The following is a 23,150-nucleotide window of genomic DNA, read 5'->3' on the forward strand; positions in this document are numbered from 1 at the left end:
ACAAAAAATATGAAATTAGTGTTTTAAATACTGAATAATTCCAATGTTTTATTGTACACAAAAATTCTTATATAATGAATCCTATGATGACTACCTCTGATTTCAGCTAATTTTTATCCTCTGTGGAGGTAATAATTTTAGAGAGGTAATGTTTAATACAGTCAAAAGTCATTAATCCGGACTCGTCGGGACTTCGGCGATTCCAGATTATCGATTTTTCTGGATTATAGATCATCAGTTTAAATCTGGTAAGATGGCATGCGGAAATTATAAAATTAAAAATATGAAACCGTAATTTATGAAATAAACAGCAATTATGATCTAAAGGGTATCAAAATTTACAAAAAGAAAAAGCTAAATATTTATTTGTTTACTTTATTAAACATTTCTTTCAATGTAAGTTGTTTAATTTGCTTCGTTTCATGTGATAATACTTTCTCTTTAATTGTATTAAACAGACATAATTTCTTGTTTACTTACAAAGTTCCGCTGTTCAAGTCCTATAATTGCTGTGTCGAGAATATCGGCTAATTTGTCAATCGAAATTTTTTCGTTTTCAATAAGCTCCGAGTCACTTTCTTCACTATCGGAAGCGAATTATAATGAGGAGGAACTTGATTTAAATCATATCAAAGACTGAGTACATCGAGATGAAATACTACATTTAGTAAAGAATTATAAGCCAAATAAAATAAAAAATAAAATAAAAACATCTGCTCTGAAAATAAGGATAATGCTGACAGATCAACTTCCAATTCATTGCGCGCCGTGTGGTTTCCCTCCCCCCGCAGAGCAGCGTGAAATTGATAAACATATTTCGGAATGATTAGATAATCAAAGGATATTGCCTTTATCCATTTTTTGCAGCAATTCCTTTTTTTGTTTCATGGACATCGAAACATACTTTCGCTTTGTAGATCCTTTGGGAGCTCCAGCATCGGAAAATGTATTTGACATGATCCAATGTTCAAGCTTACTTTTATAAAATTGCTCTAAAAGTCTGCAAAAAATAATAAGCCGGATCAATTCGAAGATTAAGGAACAACGCAATCTGCAACATTAACTGAAATAAATAATTAGATAGTTTTAGCTTATACCATCCGTTTTACATTAAACGCGCATGCGTAAATGTATTATGCACATGCGCACATGTATATTCGCAGCCGTAAATGTCTTACGCTCACGTGTAAACGCCTATGCGCATGCGCAGAAAGTTTTCAGCCTTGAGGTCCGGATTATAGATCATTCCGGATTATGGGTGTCCGAATTAACAACTTTTGACTGTATAGTGTTTATTTATATTCTAAGATATACTGGTCACATTCAAAGATGGTCATTACAAGAGGTTTCACAGTATTTATAACTTAAAATCCGTTTTCTAAACAGAAGGCAAGAAATGCTCTTTTGCTCTAAATATTGACATGAAAAGTGAATGAAATATTTCTAAAGTATAGTGTAGTAAGGAAAAAGTACTACATACATCCGATAAATATTTCCGATTTCATTTTCTAGAGTATTTAATAGGTAGTAGATTTAAAAATCATTTTGGGATTTAAAGTACATGAGTATAACAGTATATTAATTTCATAGAAACTGATTTTATGTTAAAAGATTACTCTAATTTTTCACAAGATATTGCTGCCAGAGTTGACTTCATTATAAATTAATCTTTCTGCAGTGCAAATTATAAATATATTTGATATTTTTTCAGATTTTTTATGAATGATTCATAAAATATCTGAAATCAAATCATCTGAAAGTTTATGCTGATAACTTACTTAAATTGGGTTGTTTTCTTTATAGATTTGCTATCATTAATTTTTTACATTGTAAATTTCTCTTTTCTATTTGTAATTACGTAGAAAACTTAAAAGTCATTTCTTATATTTACATTTTGTATAAATGTTTAGGAAATAAACCTGGAGATAATAATTAAAATCAAAACTTTTATACAGGCAATAGAACTTTTACCCCATTTAAATGAATAACAAACAAAGCAGTTAACTATTTAAAAGTATTTATTAAGCATAATAAATAATAAAGGAATGTCAGTCTGCAGATAATTCATTCATAAAATGAATTTCTCCATCAAATATGAGCATTTGTAGACAATTCAAAATATTTTAGTATTGCAAGCACTTTTTTAAGATACTGTACACTCAGACTTGCACTCTTCTAATTCTAAATATAAAGTTTTACATTCATTTGCAATTATTCATAATAAATTACTGGCATTTAATCAGTGCAAATGAATTAAAATTCAGTCTCTCAAAATTGACTTATAATAAAGATATATAAAAACTATGATGTGTTAGTAAAAATGAAGTGAGTATGTTATTAAATACTTTCTATTTAACAACTCACAGTTACCTAAATATATTTTTAAAATGTTAGAAACACAAGCACAGATACTACAATACAATCAGATACCTCATTTTTCTTTCTAATGATGAAATAATATTAAATTTGTACATAAAAGAATAAAAATAAATTGTTTTAATGAAAGGAAAAGGTATTTTTAACAATTAAAAAAAATTTCTTAAATTAAAATTATTATCAGATTTCTAATTACCTTATTTAAATATAATAAATCCTTTTTATTACCATATTACTTCAAATTTTAATTGCAGGTAAGATTTAAAAAACTGGAAAAAATAATAAAAAATAGCTTTAAATGTAAGCCCCATCCTTTTTAAGTTTTGAAAATTTAATATAGTAATATTTCATGACAATTTGACATGGTTCATTCCTAAATTAGACTTTAAAAACAAATGTATAATAATTTATCATCACTATAAAATATTAATGGTGACCAGAAGAAATTTTTAGAATTAGAACAAAATTTGTTTGGCATACACATTATGCATTTTCATTAGAATGAAACTGAAGCTTGAAAAAACAAATGCAAAAATTTTTTTTAATATTTTACATTCGTTAAAATTAGATGCTATTATTTTCTGAATAGCCTGTTTTAGAGATGATCTTAAGGTATATAATCTTGATCTCTTGACCTCATAATTCTTAAATTAGTTGGTTATTTGTAACCATTTAATTTTAAAATATTTCAGACATTAAAGAATATGAAGATTAGATTGTAGTTTTTAAATTTTAATATTTAAAATTTTTTAAAATTATGTTAATATTTTTTAACTTAGAGTACTCAAAAAGTACTCTTTGAGGAGTGTATTTTGGATTACAGCCAATTTTTTTAAAGATCTTTTCTTCAGTATTAAAAATATGTGTTTACATTCTTGAAATCAATTATTAATATAATAATTCTTAATTAAAATGTGTGTTTACAATCTTGAAGCATTTCAGAACTATGCACATTCAGTCTGCCATTTTATTTAATATGACATTAGGCTTTTGAAACACTCACTAATTGATTTTTGATTTATTCAAGACACCAAGAATATAACTACAAGTTTTATATATTGCAAAATAAGATCTGCATAATTCTTAGACTTGCTGCCATTTTGGAAAACACTATCTTAAATATTGCAAGCTACCATGGAATAAAAAAGTCCTTTTCTATTCGTAAAAGAAATCTGCTTTTTCCTCTGTTTGATAGGTAATTAATCTGATTTTAATACCTATTAAACAGAGGTAATTAATCTGTTTAATAGGTAATTAATCTGGTAGATTAATAGTTTTATTTTACACACAGTAATAAGCTTCAGTTTTATTTCCCAGTCCTTGTATAATAACAAAGTTATGATTAAAGATGGATAATGTATATCAAATTTTATCACCACACTTCCTTACATTTTTACCACATTGTGAAAATGTAAACATCAATGAGATTAAAATTGAAAAGAAGATTCATACAATTTGAAATGGGCATATTTTATGGATGGAAAAATTTTTTCCTAAATTGCACTGAAATGGGCCTCTGAATGTGATTGCATGTAGACTAGAATACATAAGGACATGTAGGCAAGACTGACCAAGGCCCTTAAAATTATCTTTCAGTTCTCCTAATCCTGTATTTCTCCCATTAATACAGCCAAAGTGAACTTTGCAGAACCATGCCTAGGGGCTACAGGCTGATTTTTATTAATATAGTTTGGAAAGGATGCACAAGCAGCAACAAAAAGAAAGGAGTTGCATGTATAGTAACAACAAATGGGAAAATCAGAATGATAACTCATTTGAAAAAAAAAAAAAAAAAAAAAAAAAAAAAAAATTTATGGACTATTTTAGTAGAATGTTTTAACATGCAAAAGCTGATTTTTTAGTTAAATTACCATCTTTAATTATACATTACCATCTTTAATCAAAACAGGTCTTTTACAGATTTCACAGATGTCTTTTACAGATTTATTCTAACAATAAATTTATACAGTTTGTTTCCGAACATATTTTTAATGCATGAGATAAATTATAAAACAACAGCTCAGTAAATTAAACCCAGGTACTAGTGGCTTTTGCTGCTGGTGTGGAAGACCTTGATAATGAGTCAGAATTCTTAAATATTTGAGTTCTATTTGACTGAGAGTTAGCTACAAGGCACTTGTTTTCTTCGTACGATTCCAATTCTTCTAAGCAGTCCTCCATTATTGGTGGATATGCAGAATCATAACGGGATAGGTAAGGAGACCTAGTCCTCATATTCCTCTTCATAGGAACAGTGCCATGACCAGGTGAATAGTTTATGTTTGAACTGAAGTGAGGAACGGTAGACTTCAATGATGAGGAAGGCACAGGTAATTTTGAGCCACCACTGCGGAAATTAGGCGAACTTTTGGACGGGGACACCTTTAACAACTCTGCAGCAGATGGCCGCGGGTTGGTTTCCTGACTGCCTGTTCTGGCTTGAAGAAGGAGCATTTTAAAGTCATGCATACTAGTGGGTTTTGTTGGTCCAAGTTTTTCAACTGGCATCCATTTCTTCCCTGGAGTAGATGGCATGCTATTGCACCATTTAGTCCTATCTGAGGGACTGGGACAGTTCTCATTGCGTTTAAATAATACTCCTGTTTCTACTGGCTGTAGTTTTGACACAGAACTTTGACTGAGTGCTGGGGAGACAGACCTTGAAGATAAAGGTGATAGAGATATGTCCGATTCAGTCTTAATGTTATGTTTCTTTTTTGAATTGTGTATTATTGCAAAAAGTTCATTGGCAGACATGGATTTTAAATTTTTTTGTTCAGTTCCAAGTAGAATTGATTGAGTTGAAGGTTTCCTGACATTATGACTATCTTGTGAACTTAAATGAGGAAACATTTTCTGCGTGTTAGCTGGTAATGTAATGTCCAATGTAGAGGGAGGTGATTCACTAGAAGGTATGACATCTGGAGGGCTTAAAGATACAAATGTTGAAGTACTGCCACTATTTTTAGGATAACTAAATGTTGATGACTGTGTTGATGGCGGTCTGATTTTTGACGTTGAAAAACTATGCTGATTTGATGGTGAATGAATCCTTCCTGGCCATATTTCTGTGTTGGCTGAACCACGATTTGGAGTTGAAAATGAATCGTTCTGGCATTTTGGCACTGGGTTGGGTGAAATGGCAGTACTAGAGGACAATTCTTTCTGAACAACAAAATTTTGTGAATTTGCATTAAACTGATTCTGGCCAGCAGAATGTAAAGAATCTCTTGAAGGGCTGTTAAGAGAATCTACAGAACTAATATTTGTGAAAGTATTTTGATTGATTCCTTGTGTCTGTGGAGTTGGTGATGAAATGAGATGAGATGGAAAATATGACCTACAAAACCGACCTCCTCTAGATGGTCGGAAATTGAAATCTCGATTGGAAGCACCATATTTAAATGAAGAAAAAGACTGAGTAGGATTACCTTGCTGAAGCACTGGTGAAATGTGCCTAGAAGAGTTAGCATCAGTTCTTTCTTGTGTTGATACTCTACTAGGATTTGTTCTATTAAAATTCACTGCATCTGCTTTGGAAATACTGTATTTATTCATTTCTTCCGTTGGTGGTTTACTTCCTGCATTATGCGCTTGATACATTGGTAATGTAGCATAAGCTCTTTGTTCATGATTATTTTTGTTTGCATTTGAATTACCTGCTCGTTCTAGTGAATTAGATGAGTACACAACATTTCCTGTCGGATCTAAAGTTACCCTGGCGACAGGTCTTGATAAGGAACTTGTTGGACTCGATATCAATTTTGGTGCAATCCTTGAATTTACTGAACTGGGTGTCACCTTGGGTATACTCCTTGTCAATGAACTTGATGGACTTGATGCTGCCTCGGGAGCATTTCTTGTCAAAGAGCTAGTTGGGCTTGATGCAACCCTGGGAACATTTCTTGTCAGAGAGCTTGTTGGGCTTGATGCAACCCTGGGAACATTTCTTGCCAAAGAGCTTGTTGGGCTTGATGTAACTCTAGGAATATTTCTTGGCAAGGAGCTTGTTGGGCTTGATGCAACTCTAGCTCCAGGTCTTGGCAATGAACTTGCAGGATTTGATGTTACTCGGGATAGAGAATTTGTTGGACTTGATGCATTGCCTTCCGTGTTTGTTACTCTAATGAAATTAGTGACTGATGATACTGGTGAATCAGGTGACTGAAAGGAAATGTATGTTGGAGATGTATCATTTTTACTAGACACTGATGTAGACTTTTCTGTTTTTGGAGTACCTGATATACCCAAAGTGGAAGCGACAGATTGTTTTAGAGGTGTCCGCTTAATTGTCCCAGTACAGCTATTTGATGAATCACTTCTTGCTATGGGAGTAACTGTAATCCGCTGGGCATATTTCAAAGGAATAAGGCATTTATCATCAGCATTTGGAACTAACGATGGATTTTCTGTGACAATGATATCACTACTGAAGTCAGAGCGAAAATCACTGTGCAGGTTTTTATTGCTGTTTTCTGATTTTGTATTTGCAAGACCTGTGTCACTAACATCAGGCGAAAATGTTGAAATATGTATATCTGACCTAGGTGTGGATGTACAAACAGGATGAGATTGAGAAACCGTGTTCAGGAAATGTGAAGGTACAGGAGTTTCACTTCTGTACATATTAATAGAAGGTGAAAGATTAAAAGAATTTAAATGACTTGAATGAGAGGTACTACTAGGAACATTTTGATTATGAGTCTTATTTTCTTTGTCAGTCTTATTTTCTGTTACTGTCCTTACCTCGTTATTTGCACAAACATCATCAGTAATCTTTTCTTCATTATGAACTTCTGCAACAGTTATATTGATATTAGAAGTTAAAGTTCTGTTTTTCAAATCTGCAATCTCGTCGTCACTTGTCTCTGGTGAGACAGCGCACATGGATGGGTACCGGTGGGGTGTTATGGCAGTCTTTTCCCTTATTCTATCCCTTACCTCATGCTCCGACTCAGATGTTGAGCCATTCTGAGGATGTGGTGAATAAGACTTATCACTATCTTCCAAATCTTGTTCTTTTACTAAAACTTCTATCTTATCAGTCTCCAGCGGTTTACAACTCGAGACACGTGGTGGCGGCTGTGGGCAGACTTGCCGCTTAAGACTGCCACTATTTGATGAACATTCAGTAGCTGATTTTGACAGAAAACTGTTAATGCTGCTGTTTCCAATAGTACTCACAGAACTCTGAGATTCTTGTCGTTGTCTATAACCCACCGTCTCAGCAATAACGTCTTCAGATTTCAAATTTGGCATTGCACTGCACCACAGTCCACTGTCAGTGTGCATGGATGTATAATAACCATCTGTGTCAACTGAATACACAGAGGAATCTCCATCATCGCTAACACCTCGACGACCAGCATACGGAGATCGAACAATAGGAGTGCTCGAGGAACAGTGCGATGTCAAGTCGGGCGTTGGTGTGTTGGATGTGCTTCCATTGCTTGGTTCCCATGGAAGATTAACAGTGGCATATTTCTTCCGTTTTATCGGAGAACTGGTCAGTGAGTGTATCAGAATTTCATCATCTCTGGATCTAAAAATATAACACCAAAATTAGAGCATGTAATTTAAAAAGTAAAGTTTTAAAAAAGAGAAAAGATTGGAAAGGGAAAATATTGAAAATAATGGTGTCTTTGTTAATAAGTCAAAGATCAGACCTACTAATAAAACCAGTCATTATGATGACTACAGTACACAGCACTTCCTGTAGGTGCTGCTTACGTAGCTGCTTATAAGTTACATATTTCAAGATTAAAAAAGAGCAGCATTTAGATTGGATGAGATGTTTTATTCTGTTACTAGAAGAACAGTGCAGCCAGTGTTAACATCCACAAACAATTGGTAACATCTTTTGCGACTTGAAATTTCTGAATGATTGGCTATAGTTTCACAAACGTAATTTTCAAAGGACAGTGATCGTATCTGTAATTTCTAATAAAATAATTTATTTCAAAACAAGGTATGAATTTTCATTTAATTAGAACACAGATGTCTGTCAAAATATTTTTACTAGCCATTTTAAAGGAACTTGAACTTCTGACATTGCAATCCTAGGTACATCTGACAATGTCACATCAATCTATTTACTTCTAAATTCACCCTCCCTCAACACAAAACAATAAAACGCTTGAACACTAGATATAAACCATATGTCAGGAATGGCTGGTGCATTCTTTTGACCAAATTTTAAGTAATAATAAGAATGCCCATGATAACAACAGTTGGGCGTTACTTGGACTATGAAAAGAACTTTATATACGCTTTTAATGTCTCTCCAAGAGAATTCTATACTGCATATGTTACTTGTGATGAACAGTTTGGGGTACTTGGATCACGAAGAGGGCTTTTCATAAGCTTATAAGGTCTCGTTTTAAGTTCTTTCACCAGTTATGTTATGTTAAAATATCTTTCTTTTCTCCCTCACATCCATTTTCCTGACAGAATGTAAATTTTTAGCTGGAGTGATATTCAAGTCAGGTAGAAAGAAAAGGGCATTTAAAGGAAGCTTTTAAACGGTAGAATTAGAGCGTGTTCTGCCTGTTGAAGGTTCCTTGTAAGTAGTATTCTGCGGTGTTCCGTTATTCTCTCCATCAGGCTTGTTACACTGACCTTAGGTCACAGCCAGTTTTGTGCGTTACTCTAACTGTGTAGCCGTTAGGCTAACTTGGTTTTCCTAGTTTTAGTTAATCCATTATTCTTTAGATCTTTTCCAGGGGGCTGGGACAGATTTATTACTTTAAATGGGCCTCAAGAAATTTCGGTAAATTATGGAGATTTAAATTTTACTCTTTAATATGGAATAGAAAGTCAAGACCCCGTTGATTTGTTTTTCTGCTCATTCCTGTAAAAATAGCTGACTAAATGACCCTAATGCATTAAAATCTGGTCCCTATAGCCCACAGGAAAAAAATTTAAGCCATAATTGCTGGCTTTTGTAAGCAATGGCGGTGCCGTCTGTTAACTTTGAGTCATATAAAAGGGTCCTTTACACCCCTTCCCTATCTCAGTGGTACTTACAGACATAACGATAATCCACTTTTTGGAGTTCTCGTATATTTGATGCTACCAAAGAATATGAGCCTCTATAAACTAATCACACTGACCTAGTCATAATCTAACCTTTCTAATCAAAATCTATATTACACATGTATTTGTGATAATAAATATAATTCTAATAGTGATAGCTGGCATTATTTGGATTGCACACACATAAAAAAATAAATAAATAAAATAAAAAATAAATTACTATAGTTCGACCACCCCATCCGCGACCATGAGTGCAAACACGCATGCGCCACTCGGACCGAATTATTCTCAAAATAGGGTGGAAGGATGGAGACTTTCTTTCCGTCCAGCATATCTCTTTCTGCAGAAGGGGCCCACCAGCGGCCGAGTGGTAAAGTCGCTGAACACTGGTAGTTCGGTTCAAGGTTCTATTCTGCGAACGGGCTCGCTGCATGGGCGTTTTCGTGGTTTGCCCCATGTGTAACGTGTATACGAGTCAGTTTCCTCTAGAAAGTCCTCCACAAAGGTATCCCTCCTCTTAGGCAGATAGCCCTCGAGGCTTTGGCATAATCACACACACACTTTCTTCAGAAGAGAAGACTTTCATGTCGCAGCAAGTAATATAACGCCCCTTTTGGGCAAGTCTATGTGTTTTGGCAGAATGCTAGCGAGGGTTGCATTTGAGATGGTCAAACTATATCCGTTTCTAATAATCTTCATAGGATACTTCTGTATTAAATACACACTTGTGATAGTAAGGATAATCGTACAAATAATAACAAATTGCTATTACTTGGACTGTCAAGTGTTAAATCGTTAATAATTTTCCCCAGGGCACTCAAGATCATTTGTAAAGATTTGGGCCAATAAAAACAAACTCTGTTTTAAAGCAAGAGCAGCAAAATGAATGAAAACACTAGTAAATGAAAAATTAATTAAAATATGTACCCATTCTTAAATAATCTCTTCTAAGCAAAAAAGAAAGAACAGAAAATTATTATAGGAAAGTGAGTTAGGTGATTACAAAAGAAAAATTCTGATCTATTAAATGGGAATGTGAGGGAACTGATATCTTAATTAAATTAAATAATTATTATTTTGATCATTTAATTAATCTCAATAAAATAATGAAAATAATTCACATTCTTCGAGCAACAGAAAAATCTGGCATGTCAAAGAGAGAAAAAAAGCAAATCAGATTCAACAACAGAGAGTAAGAAAACGTAAGCTTTTTCTTTCCCCATGATTCAAAACGGGATTTGGAAAGTGATACAGACATTCAAAGTCATTCGAAGCAAAATACAGTTAGATATTGAAACGTCTTTACGTTGCTATGCTACCAACATCAGTCAGAAATGTAAAGAAACCTCGAGCATAAAATATCCCTGTTGAAGATTCACACGATGTTAGTGCTAAAGGAACGCTTTGAAATCGTTGAGTTTGTTAATCAAAAATTCGTTAAAGGATTTCAAAATATTCCAAATTTGATCTTTCAAATGTCCATATTCGAGAGGAGGACTACGTTATTCAGAATTCAATGTGTCTAGCTTCCGTCGTTTTTCCACATTGCGAGAAACATACATATAATCCTGCAAGCTCTTCATTATTTAATTTGTTTAAATATAATGCAGTGCACTAATATTTGGTGGCAACAGTTTGAAAAGTGATTGATACTTTTATAATGAACTAACGCAAAATGCCAAAACGAAAGTGAACATATAGTCTGCACTTGCTTTTTATAGCGAAATGTAAGGCTATAAATTTAAAGTGGTGAGTAGTGGTACGATTGTCACTGTTCTTGCTTTGCTTTAGTGTGTTTATTTCTTTTTACGAATTATGCTTAAAAATTACCTGAAAGTCCATGACTGCCTATTACTGAAATAAAAATAACTGATACCAAAGTTAGGTACCACTATCATAAGTTTTATAGCCAACTCAAAATTTCATTATTTGTATTCATTATCCATCTCACAGAACACATATCTTTTTCTAATTTCCTATTAGTCCGATGCCAACGAACGCGTGCTGCATGTGACTATTGGCCATATGTAGATTAGGTTTTATCTCTCTTCTTTAACATTGTATTTGTTGAATTCATAGAAAAATAAAGTATAAATGGAAAACATTGACCAACCTGTTGTGTGGGTCCAGTTGCGTAGCATCTGATAGCACAGAATCCTTCCCGATGGAGTTCCTCGAGGGACTACTCACACCATCCACAGGCGAGGCAGCATGGTGATGGTCCGAATCCACAGAAGCTCGCGTGCTACTACTTGCGCTCCAGTTACCACTGGACGATCTGCCATCGTCTTGCTTATTGGCACCTCCACTTCGTGTCGAGTTACGCATCTTGACTGCTGCTATGGAGATAGCGGCAGAAAGACTGGATATGGGATTGAAAGCTCTAGATCTCAGGGAAGAGCTCGTTTTCGACTTCTTCATGCTTCCTATGCTTCCCTGAAATAAATAAATTAATCATGTAATATTTTATAACAGTTGCCATATCCGTACTCATGAGCTGATTATGAAACTCGTGGGTTAAAAGTAAAAGTATAAGGAACTGCAACTCTGTAGACTTGAAAAGCATTTTAATGCCCGTCATACCAGCGTCTTAATTCCATTCATGCACGTTCACTCCAGCAACGTACGAGAGAGAATATGCGAATCCATTACAAATCATTAGGAAAGATACACAAGTGTGACTGGCTCGACTGATTTAGCTACACGATATTTAATGTTTAAAAATCGTGTATTCTCTTGATTTTACACTATGCGGTGGTGCAGAAGCATTTAGCCAGTGTGGCTTTCACTTGTCTTCGGAATCATATCGCCAAATGGGGGATTTTGTGCCAAATCTGGAAACTCTGCTTTTCCTTGTCACTTCCTGGCAACCCTAAACCCGCTTTGAGGGGAAGCTATCCTACAGCAGCTGGGCTTCGGAATCATATCGCCAAATGGGGGATTTTGTGCCAAATCTGGAAACTCTGCCTTTCCTTGTCACTTCCTGGCAACTCTAAACCCGCTTTGAGGGAAAGCTATCCTACAGCAGCTGGGCATTTTGCAACACTGCCTCCTCCCAAGGACTGCACGCCATTGGCAGTAGAATCCTTGATCAAAGCTAAAAGCGATAAATTTGGCGACATGCTATAGACGGAGCGAGAACATCCTAGAACGAATTTTGACCGTTTTACCCTAGAATGTTCTCGGAGACAGGTCAAAATCTATAAAGATCTGCCTGTACAAAAAGAAGCAGTTTTATCGTGAGGAGTACCTTGAGTGTGTTGAGTTCAGAGATTAGCTTGAGAGGCATCGACCGAGTCGGGAGCTGTACTTCAGTGCTTTGCCGTGAAGCTGTCTTCACTGTTATAGACTGATAGCCTGAAGGCTGTGTTGCTGATTGTTTCAGCGTGTTTATCGTAGTTTTTCGACAACTGTAGGAACTGTTCTGTGTAATATTGGCGAATAAATTGTGTTTTGGTTCTTCATAAAGTGTTACCGTCAGTCGCTCTAAATCTACAAACCAGCAGAATGCAACAACTGGTATTAGAAGTGGGATAGAGAATAGCCGGTGCCCTCGAGGACGGCACTACGGTAAGCAAGCAGGAACAGGGGCAGCTAGCGATACCATTCTTCTTGATTCTTCGAAATCAAGAAAACGCAGACGTCCCCGTTACATCCGCAGTTTGATGGCCTGATGGAGAGGTTTAACCGCACAATCCTGAACCACCTCTCGCTTATGGTTAGCAACTATGCTTGTTGCCATCTATAGTCTGTCTCTTTCAAGCGCTCTATGCATGCATAAAATCTTCCCCCTCCCAATGATTAACTTTTACTTTTGCTCTAACATCGCTTCTGTTTCATCATGCCATTCGCTCAATCCAGAATTATGTAAATGAGCAGCTAAATATAATAAAGTTACGCAGGTAGATAAATAGTTTCCTCCGCTTAGACGAGAACATAGTGGCTGCTTGAGTCCACCGACGGAAATAATTGAAACTAGATTATATGCATTGCCCTACAGAAGAAATGTATCAATTTGTAGGGTACATAGTTCAATTTTAGTTAACCCTTTCGCTACCACCGGCACATACATGTCCCGAGGGCAATGTCAAATGATTCTATGGATTAAATATGCGTTGTATTAATACGAATGCATGTCCGAATGGCATTTCTTCATGACACTGACAATTCAGTATAATTTCCTCCCGATAGATAGCTGCAGAGTCCTTTCCCAATAAATTTTTGCCGGGCAATCCGCCAAAGTACGGTATTTTTTCCTCTCTGGCAGGCATTTAGTCCATTTAGTATCGCAGAGAGAAATTTCGTGCACTTGTAATCCTCAATTATTATCAAAATAAGGAGTTTAGTCTGGGAGGGGGGTGGACCTAATTTCTATAGCTTCCGCCCTACTGGACCGTTTGACGAAATTTAACTTGCGTTTTTCATGTCTTGAAAGCGCGACTTAAGATATATATCATATTTATACATAGCATTTTTCTAAGATCAGTATTCTGACACAAAATTGGTCCTTTTCTGAAATGGCATACCGAACGTTTTTCAATATTTCGAGTGCATGACTCAAATTATGCCCAAACATGAAATTGTGCAAAATTTGGGCAGAAATTTACCTTTAAATTTAAAAAGTTATCTTGGAGTACTTTTTTTTTTTCAGTTTGCGCCAAGATTAATTAACTTGGCAAAATTATTCATCTATACTATAAAGGAAGAAATAAAAAATAGATTCTAGTATATTCCTTTCCCTTTTTTTCACTGTGCACGAGCGGAAAAAAAGTGCATCTTCCATACTTTCAAATAATTTTAACAAATGCGTAAAGCACAGTTGGCATTATTATGGCTTATAAAAAATATGCCAAATTTCAAATCGTGCCAATATGAGTAATAATATATTTAATTCAATAAATGACAATATAATTAATTCACGTATATCTTTGGAAATTTTAAATAAAAAATCCTAATTTTTTGTAGATATGCCTAGAAATACATCTACTGTAAGAAGATGGTAAAAATTAGGTTATAATTAAAATTGTGTCGAATTTTTTTTTTAAATACAAATAAAAAAATCTGATGTGTACACCACATGACTTCCTTGTACGGAATATTAAATTATACGCATTTTTTCTTGCATTTCCTTTAAACTTATTAGATTGAATTAAATCTACTTCGCGGACAGCGCATAAACAAATGCATTCTTTAAAGTTCACTTTGTTTACCACAGCGACACTCTGGCACTAGGTTTACTTAACATTATTTCGTTCATATTATAACTCAGAATGCACAAAATTTATATCATTTAAAGAATTATCTAATCGTTGCCACATGTTCTATTCAAATACTATAACAAAGCTAGAATGATGTATAAAAGAAATTAAGCAAACAAAACACACAAAAAAAAGTTTTTCACAGACTATTGAGTATTTCTCATTCAATTAATTCCGTTCTCACTTCGTGAGAAGGCAAAAATACATAAAAACTCAAAATATCTATATTAAAAATTACGAAGTAAATCTTAAACACTTATTTCCTCGAAAAAATTCCAGAAAGGATTAAGCATGATTTAATTGGCAAGAATAAACGAAGGCGTTATCTTTGTTGTTGCGAAGCTAAGTTTCTCTAGATTGGCAACAAATCCACTAGTCTGCTGTTTCAAATGTAAACAATCAATGACCGCCATAAAAAAAGGCTTAGCGGCACTTAACCCCTTCGCGCCGACTGTCACGTATACGTGCCAGCAACGAACGCACTTACCTACCGGCCGACACGCAGGCGTGCCAGAGGATTGTTCCATTCTCTACCGACTGTCACGTATTTGTGCCAGTACTTTGGAACGTTTTTCAAACTATAATTTCTGCCACAAGATGGCACTGTATGTCCATATGGTTTCAGATACATGTAAATTAGACCTTCTACTCGAAATGAAAGAAGCATGACTCACATACACGTGTTTTTGATTATATAAACAAACGGGGAAATAAATGTTTCCGAATGGCGTGATTTATGACGTCTCTTTAAATCGCACTTTATTCGCACGTGGTAGTTGTTTACTGTAAGTAGAGAAGTTTTATTTGCTCTAAAGCGTTGGGTATTTCGGTTTGCAGTTCAGTTTTTAGAAAATAATTAGATCTTGTTAGACGTGAATTCTTTGTTTTTACCGTTGCAATGTCGAAGCATCGAAAATGTTTAACAGAGCATGAAATAGCAGAAATGATGCAAAATATTTCAGATATTGATTCTGAAATTCTGATATTCTGATATTGATTCTGAAAGATTAACTGAAAGACATTTTCCAAAACTTTGTTCAGAAGAGACTGATAAGAAAATGAGACGACGATGCTTCGTTTGTTCACATTCCCGGAAAAATCCTCCAAAACGGCAAATGAGTTATTACGAGTGCAAGGAATGTAACGTAGGACTGTGTGTAGATCCCTGTTTTCAAATTTTTCATACGAAAAGAGAATTTTAAGTAATATATTTAGTTTTCAGATGTATAATGTTAAAATTCATAAAATGGTGAGTAATTAAAATAAAATGTGTAAAATATGCATTTAAACAAGAAATAAGGTAAGTAAAGTATATATATATATAAATATTTATAAAGCATAAGCCGTTTAAATATTCTATAGAGCATTATTAAACAATGCGTTGATACTTCGGAAATTTCATGGATTTAGGCTTAGTAGCAAAAAAGCCCCCGGCCCTGGAGAGACGCTCGCGTAAGACACTGCCGGCCTCAGCGGTAAGCGCGCGTTTTCGCTACCCGGCTCGAAGGGGTTAAACAACTTTAAAATTGTTGATAATTCTAAAAATATTGCATACAGATTTACTAAAGGCATAAAAACCTGAACCGGAAGATAAGAACAACATAATTCAATCACTTTTAAAGCAAAAAATGTACAATTTACAAACATATTAGAGTAAAGAAACTGAGATCACTGAGCCGGGTAACATAGTGGATATAAATATATTTATATACGTTTGGTGCGGCCGATTGCAACCAAAATACGAGGTGCACATCTACATGTTATAGCAGTCCTATATACAAAATTTCAACGTTCTGAGGCTACTGGTTTTTGAGTTATGCGAGATACGTACGTACGCACGTACATACGTTCGTACAGACGCCACGAAAAATTCTCTTCAGATATTAGTTGGATTTTTAAGCAGTTTTATAATTTTTTTGGAGGAAAAGAGTGTTTCATTCTGTCCTTACATACAGATATCACGGAAATACATCGTTAAATTGCATTTGAAAGAGGTCAAAATGGGATATTTCCGTTGAAATGTGCTGCCTGAAATCTTTCGCGATTACAATACTTCCTTTTTACTTCGTTACAAGGAAGTAAAAAGCTGCGAATTTTATTTGCCATTAACATGCTGTTACTAGCGATTCCCTAGGACCCAGTTCGCTAGGACCAAATGTTCCAGAACTCTCTTCTGTGATAGGCCATTTCGTTGCTCCTTTTCCCGAAGCACATTCATTCTTTGTCATATTAATTAGTGTCATATCACTTTTCTTCCATTCCCGTTTCGAGCTTTCAACCAATATCAAATATCCTTGCAGCAGAATGATGTCCATTAGCTTTCGTAAATTGAATGACTTTGCATTTGAAACCAGCACTAAGCTTGTTTCGTTTGGCAGAAGCGATATTTACTACTAAAAGGAATACTATATCAACTGTATTACAGCTAAAGCAAATGCGGTTTAAAACCTTCGATGTTCACTTAAAAAATCACAGCTTCAAATGACTAGAAAAAAGGGAAACATCTCACTCTTAATTCCATGAATTCATTCGGGTTGGAAGTACAATCGTGTCCCAAATTAATTCCTCCTTTTCCCGAAACTCTAGAATAAGATTCTTGTGCACATCTGCATTGAATACAACCCATCCTCTCTGTAGAATTATTTACTTATCATGCATTTGCCGAAACACGCTTGCGATATTGGGATCGAATTAATCTCAAAATAGGGTGGAAGGATGGGGACTTTCTTTCTTTCAAGCGTATTCCTTCCGGAGAAGAGGAGACTTTCATGTGACCTTTCAAGTCGCAATAAGTAATAACGCCCCTTTTGGACGAGTCTATGTTTGAGCAGAATGCCAGCCAAGATTGTGTTTGAGACGCTCCAACTATACCATTGTTCGAAAGCTTGCGAAAAATGTGCCGATGAACGACTTCAAACGATAACAGCATCGCACATGTATCTTCCAGGTCTCTTCGTAACAAAAAGGGTGCACGTTATATGGCGAATATGAATATACCTAAAAAATTATAAAATGCAGTTTTAAATTACAGGCGTGACTTGTATACCGCTGCGCGTTATGCGCCGGAATATACAGTATTTGAAACGTCAGCATTGTTATTAACAGATAAATATTAAGGAAAGCATTCAAAAGGCAAGAAAATCCAACTTATATTGATATTCTGATACTGTTTAACATAATCAAAAGCTGAGATATAATAATACCTTGCTAGGCGACTTGTCCTTATCATCTTCCGTGGCTGAATCCTTGGAATCTTGCTTCAGTGAAACAAGATCAAGCTCATCCAGAATGGAGGTCCTTCGCCTGGAGTTGTCCAGAACGGATCGAGAACGTCTTTTTGACAGAGACCTGTGCATGGAGTTTGTAGAAGACATAGATGTGATGTCCAACAAGTCATCTGTCTGGCAAGAAGAGTTAGTTACATTACGAATAGCCTTCTCTATCTCCCTGTTGTCACCTTCACAGAAAGTATGGCGGCGTTTCGATCTCTTCTTGCTTTTCTTTCGTTTGATGACGAAATCAGCCTGGCATACAAAATGTTTCAATTAAATTACAAAGAAATGAATCTAAAATTTTTAACATATTGAAAAAATATTATTATTTTGATAAAGTATTTGAAAGCTTTCAGATTTTATATTACGCCCGAAAGGGCTTCCCCCCCCCCATTTACACACACATACACATTTCGAGAGGTGTTTTGAAAGGATCTCGGCTGACGCCCCTTTTGGGATAAAAATATTAAAAAAAACCATATCTCTAAAATTTTCAATAGACAGTCTCGCGCACTGGAGATAAAAATGGTTTCATCGGTACACTGTTGCCATTGCTCGCTTTGAAATCGCTGAATTTTTTAATGAAAAATTCGTTAAAGTTTTACAAAATATTAAATAGATAATAAAACAGATTCGAAATTCAAAATTCGGGCTTCCAGGTGCCCATGTTTGGGTGGAGGACTACGTTGTTCAAAATTTGATAGCTCTACCTGTTTTTCTGGGCTAACGCGCCTTTGGGCTAAAAATACGAGAAAAATTCAAAAAGCACATTCCGTAAGTTACGCTACTTACAATTTTTCTCAATTTGTTAAATGTATCTAGGCTTTTTGAGCCACCTTATTTTCGAAACGAAGAAACAAAATGATATGACAACTATACGGTAGAGTGGAACGAAAAGAATTAAAAGACACACACACAAAAATAAATAAAAATTTGAAAGGTTTTAGATTTTAAATTACATGCAAAGAGGCGTTTTTTTTTAACGTTTTATGTGTTACCTTTATTTATTAAATAGTATCTATCATGTTCTTTGCACTTAAACCATAAAATTCAGTTCAATAGCAATGCTGCAAAATAATTTTAAAATGCGCCTATCTTTAGAATTTCCGATACACAGTTCCGCGCGCTGGAAATAAAAAAATATCCCCCCCCCCTGTAGAGTGTTGCCATTGCTCGCTTTCAAATCGTTGAGTTTGTTAATCAAAAATTCGTTATAGTTTTACAAAATATTAAATCGATAATAAGACAAATTCCAAATTTCAAATGGTCTTCCACATGCCCATATTCGTAGGAAGATAACGTCATTCAAAATTCGATGGCTCTATGTACCGTTGTTTTATCACAATGCGAGAAACATACATTTATGCAGATATTTCATTGTTTAATTTCTTCAAATATAATACAAGTGGTACAATTCTTCAAATATAATAACATTTGGTGGCAACAGTTTGAAAAGTGAAACGGTCATTTATAGTGATTGAACGCAAAATCGCAAAACGAAAACAATACTCCTTCAGAGACAAAGCCCCTTTGAACTAAAAATAAACTTGATAAATAAATTTAAAAAAAAATCAATGTAAATAATACAAAGACAAATAAATAAATTACAGAAAACTGTATACAGATGGCAGCGAAAAACCAATCAAATATCCGCATTTAATAAATTCATCTCCAGTCAAAGCTAGGTTATCATAGTTTACAGCCTCCGACACAATTTACTTTTGGAGTCCTCTTACAAGAAGTTTCCTAATTTCTTTAAACGAAAATGTATTTGATTTGATTGAACAAAATGAAGATTTAGATCATATTTTGCGGCTCTTAAAACCCACTCCCACGTTTTAGAAACTAGGACGTAATAATAGCCTGGTACTAGTACTAAAACGCACTTAAACGCATGTTAAGAGGAGTGCAAACAAAGTCCAAAACAAAGAAAAACAAGTCATCAGTGGGACTCTGGGAAAGGGTTCCGAATGGTGACGGCCCGCTGACACTGGTCTTAGGTCCTGGGCACAGCTTTTCTTTTAGGAAGTCTTAATGTGTCTGCAGTACTGGGGACTCTGCAAAAGGGCAAAAATTCACCACATTTACTGAATTGTTAGTGCATGCAAAGGCCTCAGAATGTTACAAAACGACGAAGCCATTATGGCTATCAATGTGTGCGAGAGGGAAAATCAGGCTTACGGTAAAATTGTAAGATGATTGGGAAGGGCCTTTAAGACATCCGACCTGTGGGCCTAGACAATAATAAAACTTTGAAAACGGATGTAATTAAAAAAAAAGGGAGGAATAAAGAATTATATAAAGTTTTACACACAGTGTTATCGGCGATTTTTAAATACAGAACTCCACTTATTCGAAATGTCTTTAACACCCGTGTAAATAACAGGAAAATCCAAGGAATTCTCGCAGAGTAATTAAAACCGGTCAATCCTATCCTAGCCGACGGGCTGACACCATGGTTTGCCTTCTCGCCTCCATGAAGGCATCTCTCCGCCTAGGCAAATAGACCTCGTGTGCTTTGACGTGTTCAAGAAACCAATGAGACATTTTTGGTCTGGAAGCCTATATAAAGCCCGTATAAGGTAAGGTGCTCTTGTTTGCGTCGCCTCTAAGTTCAACACAAAACAAAACTCAAGCACAATCACAACATTAAAATACACGTGTAACGTGTATACGAGCCAGTTTCCCTTAGAAAGTCCTCCACGAAGGTATCCTTCCTCTTAGGCAGATAGCCCTAGTGTGCTTTGCCATATTCTCAATAAACCAAAACCAACATTAAAATACAAACACAACAATTAACACATATCAAGTAAAAAGAAACAAGGACACATAGAATTAAAAAATCTCAAGGCATAATATTAGTATCTCAATAAGTCAAAATGAATAAAATTACAAGTAAAACCTGCAAATCAATTCTATAAAATTCTAAGATCACTAAAATACAAATAAAAATACAATAAAAGACAATTTTTAGTTAATAAAGTTATAATTTTGATTATATTTAAAAAAACCACCTACATAAAACCTATATAATAAGGTATTTTTTCCTCCTTTATGCATGCCTTTCGTGGTGTACTTGCAAGCGTACTCGAAGCGTATTGGAGAGGTCTAGTGTTCCGAGTCCCGGCGAAGGCACAGCACAAAACCCAATGACTCTACAAGGCAACTACATATTTGTTGTAATTAATGTAATAAACCAGTTTGTACTTTTCCCCCCTTACTCTATTTTAATACGTTTGAAAATTTAAAAAGAATAAAATATTTTTATTTCTATTCAACAAAATGGAAAAAAAAAAAAAAAAAGTGAATCAAATCAAATCACATAATTATTTTTATTTACTTAAGCACTTAGTCCATTGCTTTTACAAGTAAAACAAAACAACGAAGTTTAGGTTTATTTACGTTGGCTTAAACACAGAATCGTATTCTCTCAAGTGCAGATAAAACAGGAAAAACATCAGGCGGCTATAAACACTTATTATGGATAAGCAATGATTTCAACAGCAAACGAAGTATTGGTCTGCATATATTAAACAGTTATTTTTCTCTCATGTTTATAGCCAGCTATCGAAGCTGTAAGTTTACATTTACACGCGTGGTGTTTATACATATTTATACACGCGGTGATGTGTTATTAAACATTTTACGATGGTTAAATTAAGTTAGAGGATTGCAACATTTTTTTTTTTTTTTTTTTACTGTAAGCAAAAGACATGTCATAATATTCATATATTTTGATTTAATAGCTTATTTAATACTAATATTCTTCTATTTCTTGTATGAGTTAGATTAAAAAAATAAAAACGCAAAAAAGAAAAAAAAATATGGAAAGCTTACAGATTTATATTATGCCCAAAGCAGCGTTTTTTTTTTAACGTTTTGTGTGTTTCCTTTATTTGTTAAATATCATGTTCTTCGCACTTAAACCACAAAATTCAACAACAATATGACATAATTTTAAAAGAGCAAATCCGATACAGAGTCTCGCGCGCTGGAGATATATTCCTCTTCCCCCTTACAGTATTACCACTACTTCCTTTGAAATCGTCGAGTTTGTTAATCAAAAATTCCTTAAATATACATACATTTAATTCCTTAAATATACAAAATATACATACAATAGGTAATAGAACAAAATCCAAACTCTAAAATATGGGCTCCCAGATGCCCATATTCGAGTGGAGGACTGCGTTATTCAAAATCGATGTCTCTAGGTACCGTTGTTTTTTCACAGAATGAAAAACATACATACATTTATGTAGATTCTTCATTATTTAATTTCTTTGAACGTAATGCAGGCGATAATATTTGGCGGCAACAATTTGAAAAGTGAAATGCCGTAGCCCTTCTGGGCAAATTGCCCAGACGAGCTAAAAATAACAGCAAGCTTAATTTTAAATATCTCGGAATACTAGTAAGCAATCTCTGGTTAATTAACAGTTACAGATACTTAAATTCCGAATAATTAATACCAGGTTAACAGTTTGTCATCGTTCAAAAAGTCAGAGAAAATTAAAAAATATAGAGAAATAATATTATAAGATTTCTATATGTAAGAACATATTGCTTTAAAATTACAAGTCAGTTGCCAGAAGTATTTTATGTAGCACATTAACTCAAATATAGAACAGTACTATTAACGGTTATTTCATTTATACAATTCACATCAAAGTATTACTTAACATTTATGAAGATGTAAAGAAATATAGTATACGTCAGTGACTGAAATAAACTCACATGAATTAAAGATCGTCTCAGAAGGGACATTCTCGTGAAACTTGTACCACTGGTATCTACAGGTACAACGACGGACGGGTACTCCAGGGCCACCAACATTGCTTGTTCCTCGGGAGAAGGTAGCCGCTCCAGTTCCAAGTTCTCGTTTTGCTTCAATGTGTAGCCGATAGATGGCGACACCATACTCTGGAGAAAAGCATTGCCAGACTCGTCCGCATCTTGCCTAGTTTTGGTAAGAGTGAAGTTGGCAGGCTGCAAAAGAAAAATACAATATAATATTTTCCCCCCAAAAAGTCAACAATACACATCGTCAACATTTAGAACCATTCCTTTCTGTGGATCAAAGTCATAACAATGGACAGTTCTGTGAATCGGGGGGGGGGCAACAATCAAATATATGATTTGAGAGTTATATGATCTAAGATTAGGATCATTCTAGTTCCTTAAATAAAAGATTTGTCGACGAAGTTTT

At 34.7% G+C, this 23,150-nt stretch overlaps 1 protein-coding gene across 1 annotated transcript in view; it reads right to left on the reverse strand.

Moving 5' to 3' along the window:
- Positions 1 to 2,000: 2,000 nt before the first annotated feature.
- Positions 2,001 to 23,150, reverse strand: part of LOC118187696 (uncharacterized) — a 206,333-nt gene continuing 185,183 nt past the window's right edge. The window contains exons 3-6 of the mRNA XM_035357974.2: positions 22,679 to 22,930; positions 17,873 to 18,193; positions 11,525 to 11,847; positions 2,001 to 7,918 (exon numbers count right to left, since the gene is read on the reverse strand). Coding sequence (XP_035213865.2) covers positions 4,405 to 7,918; positions 11,525 to 11,847; positions 17,873 to 18,193; positions 22,679 to 22,930 — 4,410 coding nt within the window. The 3' untranslated portion in view covers positions 2,001 to 4,404. The remainder of the gene's footprint in view (positions 7,919 to 11,524; positions 11,848 to 17,872; positions 18,194 to 22,678; positions 22,931 to 23,150) is intronic.

The sequence above is a fragment of the Stegodyphus dumicola genome, chromosome 11 (genome assembly GCF_044657685.1).
Source record: "Stegodyphus dumicola isolate Sdum_Otavi_A_Nest chromosome 11, ASM4465768v1".
NCBI lineage: Eukaryota > Metazoa > Arthropoda > Arachnida > Araneae > Eresidae > Stegodyphus > Stegodyphus dumicola.